The sequence below is a fragment of the Falco naumanni genome, chromosome 1 (assembly GCF_017639655.2).
Source record: "Falco naumanni isolate bFalNau1 chromosome 1, bFalNau1.pat, whole genome shotgun sequence".
Taxonomy (NCBI): domain Eukaryota; kingdom Metazoa; phylum Chordata; class Aves; order Falconiformes; family Falconidae; genus Falco; species Falco naumanni.
In genome coordinates, this window is record NC_054054.1 from 86878635 (window position 1) to 86889763 (window position 11129).

General features: G+C 41.0%; 1 protein-coding gene across 9 annotated transcripts in view; it reads left to right on the top strand.

Moving 5' to 3' along the window:
• ARVCF (ARVCF delta catenin family member) overlaps window positions 1-11093 on the top strand; it is a 295429-nt gene extending 284336 nt beyond the window's left edge. For all 9 annotated transcript variants that reach the window (XM_040602791.1, XM_040602773.1, XM_040602802.1 and 6 more), the window contains one exon: window positions 926-11093. Coding sequence is in view for 1 of the 9 variants with exons in the window: in XM_040602813.1 (XP_040458747.1) it covers window positions 926-931 (6 nt within the window). In the remaining 8 variants the exon portion in view is untranslated. The remainder of the gene's footprint in view (window positions 1-925) is intronic.
• Window positions 11094-11129: the final 36 nt, after the last annotated feature.

Here is an 11129-nt window from a genome sequence, read left to right on the forward strand (position 1 = left end):
GAAAGCTACTGGTTGTACACAAGTTACTTCGCAAGGAGAGACAATTTTAGTTATACAATAAACGTTGACGCACAGCTCCCACTTCTCTATTCCTTTTCTTTTTTTTTTCCTGTTGCTAAACAAAGGTGCCTTTTTGTTCCTTTCTAGTTCTCTGCCTTTGCCTCTTGCCAAGTTCCTCAGTAGTGTCACTGGCCTTTCTTCACTCCTGCCACTGCTAATCTGTCTCCTGCTGTCTTGCTAGACAGCCCTCTACCCTGGTTATACCTTCTGGCACTCCCGTCAGATGTGATGCTACGTTTGGAATGGCAGGTTCTGTGCCCCTGGCTATGACTAAAGGAAAATCTTAGCGATTGGGAAGCTTTCCCATCCCAGTGGACAATAGGCCTTTAAAGGCCTAAATTCCAAAACATTGGAGCATCATCCGCCCCCATAATTCTATGCTGAAATCACTTGAATTAGTGAGAGAGAAAACTTTTGTATGTTTTTGGGTAATGTTGGATATTTTTTTCTCCTCCTTCTTTTAAGAGTCTAGTATACGTACTAAGTGTTTACATATTGTTTCTGTTCCTGGGTTGGAAACCCTTGCCCAGAGCAGTCTGTCAGCATTGCCAGTGGAGCAGACCCTAGCACCCTTGGCTTCCCACAGCTGGTCAGCGCTGCGTGGTCAGCCTTGTGGGCTCAGCCGAAGGGCCAGAGATAAATGTATGTGTGCAGTGGCTGTACACTTAACTCCTGCACTCTTCCTCTGAGCAGTGAGGGCTTACAGGTGGGGTACAGGCTTCAAAAAATGAACTCTGCTCATTTTTTCCCAGTCCTACACTTCAAGGAACCCATATACAGAGGACAGGTTGGCATTTTCTGTCACTCTCCTGCTGCTGGGTCGTGTTACTTGCTGGTATTAATTGGTTTTGACTTTATTTTGCAGGGCTAGAGTCCAACCACATTTTTTTTAATTGAGGGGGAGAAACAAACATTGAATCGACACACAGGATCTCATCAGTCACCACTGCCATTCAGATTTGGAGGGCGCTGCATCACTGACCAGGCTGCAGATTCTAGGAGGATGTGGGGAGAAAACACAGCTGACTGCCGTTGCCAACCCCGGAGCACCATGCCTTACAGCAGGACGATTTGCTATTTAACTCAGTTATGTTCCCACCAGAAATAGCCACCGCCTCCCCCTCCCTCCCACTCCTGCAAGAAGAAAGCAAGCAAGCGAGAAAAGAGAATCCAAGCTTCCATCTAGCTAGCTGCGTTCTTATGCGACTCTTATATGTGGATGGTGCCAAGTATGATAAGTGAAGTGAAGGTCATGTGGCAGCAAAGATGACAGCTTCACAAGTGAAAGAGAAACTGCAGAGTATTTGAAATAATATTGTAGGTGTAGCCATGAAGATAATAGCACTTTTCTGGTTTGGGGCTCATTGTTTTGTTTTTTGTTTTGGGGGATTTCTTTTGAACTGTGAATCTTAACATTTTTAAAGGCTTTTTGAAAAATGTTTAGGTTTTCTTTATTACTTCCACAGAAAGTGCAGGAATGTTGAGTGGGTTTCTTGGATTTCAATGAAGAGAGAAAATGCAGAACAAAAACTATTAAATGCTGGTCGAATGAACTGGAGAGTCGATGACAAAATTGATGCAAGCTGTATAATCTGCTTTTAGAGTAAGCTATATAAATCACAGTGCTATATTATCATTATAATCTGGTGTACAATACTTCTGCCTTTTGAATTCTGTAATGGCTCTGTTTTTATTTCCACATATTGAAAAGCAGTTTATTGAAGGTTTCAGTGTCCCTGGTTCAGAAATCTATGCTGAGAAATGGAGTTGGCTGGCTTTTTATTTTCTTATTCTATTCAAAGATTGCAATAAGGAGCTTTTTACATTTTAAATGTACCAGTGTTGTATTGATGATGATTAACAATTTCTTTTGCCATAGCTGTTCTCACATTGGAAGTAAATAGGAGCTTTTCTGTGGGATGTCTTACTTTGAACATGCTACAAATTTTAGATGGGTCTGTCACTTACATTTGATGGTAAATTCATCACTGTTGGATCCGTGTTTGCTTTGGGCTGTAGATCCCCATGAAAAATGCCACAAAGGAATTGGTTTGGCATTTTTTAAGTCATTGTCATGATTTCTGTGCTCCTTTGGTTTTGTTTTGAGATTACATATTTCATTTGGTGTGAAAATCACCTGAGTGCAACAGTTCTCCTCTAAGATGCCAAGGCCTGCTTTGTGTAAGGGGGAATTTTCACCTCACGAGAACATATACATATCCGGTATCTGGTAATGCTGTGAACTAAACAACTTCAGATCACTGATTTTCTCCAGGCATTGGTCAAGGGAGGGCAGCAGATGAGAATAGGAAGCAAATGTCTCACCAGTAGCATCAAGAGGACTTTTGCTGATTTTATTTGGTTGCCACTGTTCTTTGCCACATTTAGTTTTAAACAAGCTCCTAAAAACGGTGTGACTGGAAAGCACATTTTTTTAATCCAGCAAGCATCATTTGCGGTTTTCAGTGCCTGCCATTTCCTTTGTAATTAAAAAGGGGAAATATCCAACAACCTCACCTCCCCCAAAATATTACTGTAATAGTAAACATCGAAAATTTTTGTAAAAAAAATTTAAAAAGTTTAAAAAAAAAGGAAGTACCAAGAGCTTTGTATCTTCTTGAGTATATTAAAAATTTGACATGAATACATATATATAAATAAATTTAAAAAATCTATATATCTATATATATATATTGTTGTGCAGAGGATAGGTTAACAAAACCATGTAAAGTAGTTTGCAGGAGAGGGAAGCATTTGTTGATTCAGGGAAAAAGACTTGATGCCAGAAGCTGTCAGTGATTTGGATGATACATGTGCTCCTTCACACCCTCCCTTTTTGAGCCTCATCTTCCACGTGTGTTGCAGTGGTTGCTTCTGGATCCTGGGGAAGGTGAAGTTGCTTGGAGCAAATTAAGATAGCAAAGATTTGTTTTTTCACCTGCATGAGATTCCTATTGGGCCAAAGATGCTCAGCAGATCAAGGGAAGCAAAGAGATACATCCATGATTATCTGTGTCGGGGCAGTGTGTCTCTATGTGTAGACATAAAGTGTGGCAATGAAACCAGATACATAGTCTGACTGTATATTATATCAATGGTGCTCTTTTCATACTTGTTCTGCCAATACGTGGAGACCCTTTTAACCAAGCTACACAGAAGAGTTTTATATCACTTTTGGTTATGTACTTGGTGTATTCTTTTTGTATATGAAAGGATTTTTTTAAAAACGTTCAGTAATTAGCAATGGAACCTGCTTTGTAGCTGATTAGAACAGTGTAAGAGAAGGGCCATGCTGTCAGTCTGTCCCTGATCTACTTCAAACCATATATTTACCAAAGGAGTCTGAGCAAAAGTTCACTTAAAATAAAGACCTGACTGTTGAAAGGAGTCTCTGCTAAGACTTTGTGATTTAGTTATTGTACAGATATTTCAAAGCCAGCAAGAGGTTAACAGAGAAATCTTCAGGAAGGGGGAAGCAAAGTGACTGGGGCCAATTATGTCCATGAACTCCTATCCCAGATATCCTGTGGCTCTCAGTGGGACACTACAGGGACACACAAAATCTGGATGGGAATCTGCTTTGGTCTCTGTCATTAGTGGGTTAAAAACACTGAGGAGTATTTGAGAAGCAAAAAGACCCTATCCCACTTTCCCCCAAAAGTCCTTTTCATATTTACGCTGCATCTTGTGATAAGCAAACCTCCCTGTCAGGTTAGATGGCATTGGCTGCCCAGGGTCATTGTAGCAAACTGTTCTTTGTTTTCCTGGAAGTAAGTGTTCCTGGCAGCCAGAGTAGTTGTGAGCTGACTGCAGAAAAGATGGTATATCAAGAAGTCAAATACCAAGTCCATGGGCCAAGACTTCCCCTGGAATCACACATCTTACCCCTGCCCTTCCCACGCCTTACGATAATGACTGATTCCCAAGTATGTAGCAATAACCCATCATTTACATTACTGTGGTTTTTTTCTTCTCAACAAACTGCTATTTGGATATTGGGGAAGGAAAATGGATTGGGGGTGACTTGCATGTGAGTCTATTGCTTTGTGTTATCATCCCACCAGCTGAAGTCCAAAGCAAGATACTGTGAACCAGGTCTGGTGATTTCATGTTGTTTTTCTCTCTGGCCACAAGGTCACTGGTGGGATGTGTGCCCACACCTGCCCTTCCCTCTCCCCTTGTTGGTGCAAGTGTGAATGGCTGTTTGAGCTGTTCTGGGATGTGGGTGGATGAACCCGTAATAGTTGTACTTTGGCAGCAGGGACTGTATGTAAAGAAGGGGAAGTGGCAGTGTGTGTGACTAAAGCTGCAGTAGGGTCTAGAGTCTCCTGCTAAAAGGCAGGCAGTGCTTTTTAAGGCTCAGGTATGTGACCTTCTCTTTTCATGTTGGCTCCATTGTGAAAACTGGAGGCAATTGGCCTGCAAAGGGCTGGGGTAGAGGAGATTTCTATCTGCAGAAGTTCTAGTGGGAGGGATGGTTGTGGAAAGAAATGATGGTGTTGCAAGACTCCTGCTAAAGAAGGGGGAGGAAAATTGATGGACCGGTGAGGGCTGAGATGCCATAGGGGAGAGGGAGACTTCTGATGGCATATAATTACTGCAGAACTTTCTTCCCAGGGATGTGGCTTGCACATCTCCCAGGCATCTTCACTAAGCTGGGGAGGTTTAAAAAAAACACAACCATTTGTGTGTCAGGACTCCCCTGGAGAAGCATCAGGTTTGGTTGTTGAGCTTGTGAGCGATTGTGCTTGCAGTTACAGCTTCCCAGGTTGGTCGGTCTGTGCGGAATCGGAAGAGGAGAGTGGAAAGGCAAGGCTTTAGGACATTTTGTTTCTGTCTTGGTGTTAAGTAGCAATTTAGCCATTAGTGCAACTTGGCAACTCAAGGTGTGTTGCCAGCTTGAAATGCTCCCCAGAGGACAGCTTGGGCAGCCGTAAGTCCTGATCTTCAGCGACTTCTGGGCAAAACACCTGCCTATCCTGGTTCCACTCCTGCACACTCAGACGTGCCAATGCTGAGTGTGTCTGGATGAGGAAACTAAATCTTGTCCCTGTTGCCAAGGCATCACAAAAGGCACCGAGCTGGGGACTAGGAACTGACTTTCTGTAAGTGACACATCAAGAAAGCAAGAGGTGGTGTGTTTGGCACAGCAGATGAGTACGTTCTTGCCAGCTCCAAGGAGCAGTTTTCAGTAATGCTTTCTAGCATGCAAGGCTTATGCTAGGCAAAGCAGTTTTCACTCCTAGAGCAGTCCCATGAGATTGAAGGTGGTGAGTTACCTTCTGCTACTTGCCTTAAAGTTGAGTGTATAGGCTCAGCTACCTGTGAGAGAGGCGCACATGTTAAACCCTTTAAGTAAGCAAAGCTTCAGAAGACAAATGGGCACGTTAGAGTGGTTGTAGCCTCTTCTGTTGTTCGACTGCCCACTCAGTGAAAACTACAGTGTGCCAACTTCAGCGAGCATTTTTGTGCTGTTGGGGTGGAGTTGTGCTCTCACAGTTTTTGAAGGTGTTTATATAGGCAGTTTCTTGCAAAACCTTTTTTTTTTTTTTTTTTTTTTTTAATGCCCTTAAAATCTGGTGTTTCCTTATCTTTGACAGAGAAGTTCTCTGATTTATTGGTACAATAACTAATCTAGTGCATTTAAGGGTAAGGCATTAAGATCCTTTTTTTTTCTGTCTTAAGTTTTACATCAGGGTAGGATGTTCTGAAGTCCAAGGTGAGGAGGAAGATAGCGCAGATACTACAAGGCCTGCCAATCCGGTTCTTACTGTTCAGAAAAACAAAATAACTAGACTAAGAAGCTTACTGGTAATTAGTAGCTAATGTGTTTGTAACTATCATGTGCCTTAAAATTTTCATGGTAGGAGAATAAAAAAATCAACAATGTGTTTTCTGTAATACTGCTCAACATTCTCTCTGTAGTTTAGACTGGTGGGATTTTGCATTGTATTTACACTGTACTATAAACTGAAACACTTAGAATGGTTTGATTTTACAAGTATGGAGAGGAAAAAAAAAGGTGGATTATGCTTTTCATAGAACAAATGTTACCATGACAGAATGTATTATTATTATAGGATCTTTCCATAATGCAGACAAGTAGAATGCTTGTTAGAAACCAGGTATGTAGGATAACAATTTGGTGTGTTTTCAATAAACCATGCCTGGAAAGAACACATGTGCCATTGGTTATCTTTTCGTTACATCAGGTGTCACAAATATTCTTTGGCTTTGCAACAGCCATTTTCTGTGGCAGGGGATTATTGAACCCTAGCTCAGATCAGCACTCAGTGTTAGTAAAAGGTTAGTGGCAATAAGGGCAATTCCGATATCCTTTAAGCTAGTATAGCTGAAAAATTTTTATTCATTGCCGTATGCTGGAGTTGTAGCGTGACCCTGGACTGTATGTCATGGGTTTTTTTTCCCTTTTAATATACAAGTATATTTCTGTGGGAAAAACATCTGCATCACTGTTCAAAGGCCTGCACGTTTGGGACCACAAGCGTAACTTGCTGATGGCTTTTCCATTTGGGAAGTTACTAACCTTTTCCAATTTAGTCATAAAATCCATGTAACTTTACAAAGATTTCACGTTTCTGAGATATGTGCAAGTGTCATAAATGTAAGTGTGTAAGAATAACAGAAAATCTGTAAGTTTATTGCAGCAATCTCTGAGGTTTGGGGATGTGCCAAACAATTTACATTCATTGCTGTGTGAGGGAGAAAAATCGCGATACTGTCAACCGTGTTTTTCAAGTAACTGACAGATCTTAACTCTCATGAGGACTGCCCCTGCCTGTGTTGGTAAGACCAGTAGGGAGACTGATACACCTAAACACATACTTACCACCATGCCTTCATGAAGCATGACAAAACCCAGTAAATCTTGACTTAAGTGTTCTGCAAGGTCCTACACATAGAGTGGAGGTCAGGTTTTCTGTGAGTGAAAGGTTGCTGAATCATTGCTAGTGACGGTTTGCCATATGTGAATTCCTGATTGTACCATTCCCAGCACTATAAGGTTTCACTTACTTGCGAATGCTTGCAAATAGCACTTGGAAGGTCATCTTCAGCTTGCTTTCCCTCTTTATTTCAGATGTCCTGAATACATCCCCAGGAGTTTCGTAAAGTCATGTCCAGATTCTCTTCTTGCAGCTGGAGGATCTAGTTTCACAAGTGCTGTGGTAAGATGTGGGCTCCTGGCCTTAGCATCTTGCTCCTAGCTATCACCGGTGTTCCATTGCAGTGAGGAATCTGACATTTTTCTTCATGGGTGGATGCACTAATATGGCAATTAATAGCAGATGCTATAGGTAAAGTACTGAGCTAAACCAAATGCATTGTTTCTACAACTGACCTTTCATAGCTGTCAAAATGATTTCACTTCCAGCTTATCACAAGTTGGTCAAATGGAAGCATTGAGTCCTGCAGGTGAAAGGTTAACCTGGTAACAACGGGCAAGAAATACCACAGCCCTCATCTGTTTCAGGTTTCAGCAGTGTCTTGGGGGAATATTCTGTCCTCATAGGTCTCTTCCCCAGTGTCTTACTGAGGTCTCTGTGCAACTGAAACACAGCAATGGCAGAATTTCATTCAGGTATGAGCCAACAGAGGGGATTTTTACAATGGGAAGTTGTTTTATAATGGGACAATTAACTAGCTGCAGAGACAGAAGTGAAGACTAAAACTCCTTTACTATTTTTAATGTGCATGCACAGCAAACAGAGCTTTTATTCATAAGATAACTGATTCGTAATTGATTGACTATTCAACCAAATAAGCATGCATCGCTGTCCTGGTGGTATCACCTTTGGTGGCAGAGCAGTCTCAGTGATCTCCCTCTTGCTGCTTTTCTAGGGTTTCTGTATGTGTTCTTCACTGCATCTGTCCTTTGACTCATTGCTCAAAATTCCTCAGTGGGATGTTTTTCACTTCCTCATACCAGTAGGAAGAAGCACTAGTTCCTGTACAAACTTGTGACGATTACTGTTTGCTCTGATAATTTCTGTTATAAGGATTGCTACATGGGTGCTGTTATGCTCAGTTGGGTATTAAATTAGGAAGCAAAAGGGACTAGTGTTGCATTTGACTTCCTCATAAATCCTTCTCATGTACACTGATTTAAAGAATCAGTTCAATATTTGAAAGACATCATGTCCCTTTGAGGTAATGGAGAGGCTCTGGCAGAAACCAGACCTCACTTTCACATCTTGCCTGAATTGATCACTAAGGCAACCTAGAGAGGAGCTGTCATCTGGAGAATAGATCTCCGTTACCAGTATTCGGTGGAATCAGCCATTTGTGACATGAGTTGTGAGAATTTGCTGAAAGCTGTGTGTTGTTTTAGGGGAGTTCTTTCCATTGGGAGCTTTCTGTCTCTCAGTGGGCAGTCTTTAAACACGTGCTTCCAGATGCACAGTTCCGTAGCTGTTTTGTGCAAGAATAGGTTGTGTCGTCTGATTGCAGTAAGCTGATGTTACAGTAACACTCAGTAGGTTTTTAGAATATATTTCAACTAGAAGATCCTTTGTCTACCTTTTGCTGCTCCCAGAATTCAAAATATGACACTATTTTGAAAGGTAACTCTTCTCCCTGGGAGATTTCACATTTATGTGTCAGTGACTCCAGATCATATTTTCTCAACAGACCAAAAGCCTTTTTTCTTAGTGTCAGTCATGCAAACAGAGTCAAGCTTTTTCCTTTTCATCCTTTGCCACCAATAATTAAGAGCATTTCAGAAGTGCGGTCAAGTGGAAAAAAGTTCCTTGTGTATGGAATTCTGTAAATAATCTGATGATACGTACAGTGTGCTTCTTTTTACAATTGGCCATGTGGGAGATCCTTTCTAATAAATTAAAATACCTTTTCTATACTAAAAGGTGGCTGTTAATTTGCACATATACTACACATGCATTATTCACTAATGTATCTTTTGAAATATCCATGCTAACTCTACAGATTTCCTCCTTCCCTAATTTTCTTGACAGTCTCTGGGACAGTAATTTTGGCCATTAACTAGCAGCAGGAGTGTATTTTTCTGATCATCTCTTGTAAAAGGCCAAACAGTCCTACCTGTTTACTCTTACGCATCCTTCAGCATGTGTCTGAGACTTCAGTTTGTTTATCAGTGTATGTTAAGTGCCCTGCTGTGGCAGGAGTGTCTATTTAGGTGCAAAGGTGTTTAAAGTTACAAACAAAAAAGGATTCTTTGGAGTCGTGACCTTAGGTGTACAGAAAAAAATTCTGTTCAACTGTATGTATCCAGATTTTTCAGTGTGCTCTAGAAACTTGTATATGCCAGTAAATGGGATTGAAGATTATTTTCTTTTGCAAATTTTGCCAAAATTGCTTGGAATCACCTGAAGGATTTTGGCCCAGTGACTTTGAGTTGAGCCTGAATACCAAGAGGATGTGCTGCTAAGCAAGCTCATAGAATAAATCGCTGACTTACAGTGTGGGATGGATGTGTTAGAACTCAGGGTCTGCTCCTGTGCAGGACAGCATGCAAGTCACGAGGGGCTGTTTATCCATAATCTAATCCAGTACAGTAAATCTTGTATCTTTCTTAATGTGACAGAGTTTAAATTGTTCAAGAAACTCTTTAACAGTGTTGCCTTCTCATATGCCTGTGAAATGCACGCGTTACAAGCTGACTGGGTCACCATGGTTTGCTTGGTCCATTTCTAAACCAACTCTGTCACTTTAGCTTGTGCTAGTTTTCTTTTATATTGTCAGGCAATTCTCTGCTGTGCTCATTATTGGTGCCCTGGAGGTGGATTTTCCGTAGCACACAGGCCAGGGTAAATACCACTTCTGTAAGGTGGGCTATAGAAGGAGGAAGCCAGTAAGAAGTCTGAAAGAGTCCATACAGAACGTGAAAGATGAGAATGGTTATCCCTGATTTTCACTCTGATTTTCAACTGTTGGATCTTTCTGTGGCAGTTCCAAGGCTGGAAATCCCAAGTGCAGTGCAGAATTCATGGGAAACAAAGGGATTCATATGCCTGCTCTATTGTTTTTTTAGGTTTTATTTATAAATGCAACCATTGCTTCATTATATAATCACAGCAGGAAATGCCAGTGGATTTTTGCATTTTTCAGGTGAGTTAGAGACTTCAGATTTGGATTTGTATCTTCTCAGTGATAACCCTCACTATTCACATATTGTTAACAGCACTGAGGTTAACCAGGGTGTGCAGGACCCACCTCGTAAAAGCCATTCTCTTTTGTCTTCATTCTTCTACAGTGTCTGAAACATACACAGCACTTCAGTGTAAACAGCTTGCCCTGCCCCTAAAAAGCACCTACTATGTATATACAATATAATGTGAGATGATAAGTAAATATCAGGGTATAAACAGCATTTTCTCAAGGTCTCTGATATTAGTTTTGGTGTTCTTTTGGAAAGAGGTTGCTCCTTTTGTTATCTGTCTGTTACTGTGTTTATTTTAATCTATTTACTACTTCGGTTTTCCCTACCTCTGCATAGGTAGATTAATTTTTATTTTTTTTTGTCTTCTGCAAAATTCTGTTTTATTTTCTCATCACTGCATGGGTCTTTCTTCTTTCAGTGTATGCTCTTTTCTCTTGCACAGAGATTAACTTTTGCAGTAACCATGCAAAAATAGATCTGATACCACAGTAGAAGCCTTTACTGCATTAAGTGGCATGCTAGTAATTTAGCAAAATTAGGGTTCCTGAAATGGTCTTTTCTTGCAATGTGCATGCTTTTTTCCACTCTTGATATCAATTAATCTGTTTAGCCTGGGGACACAGGTCTTCAGAAGTTGCAGTGAGTTTTTCCACCTCAGCTTAAGCCCAAACTGTGGTGGTTTGAGCTCAAAAGAACAGACTGCATTTTCGATGATAAGTGTCAAGGCAAGGCAGTGTGCATCACCTTGGGTTTGCGGAATTATGTGAAACAATGGAACAGACCATTGGGCAGTTACCCTTCTTACTCCTGACCTTGTTTTCCACCTGGTCTAAAATGATCTCCACTAGCGCTTGCTTTAATTACAGGCTCCAAAATACAAAAAAAAAACCCCAAAATTTAAAGCATGGACGAG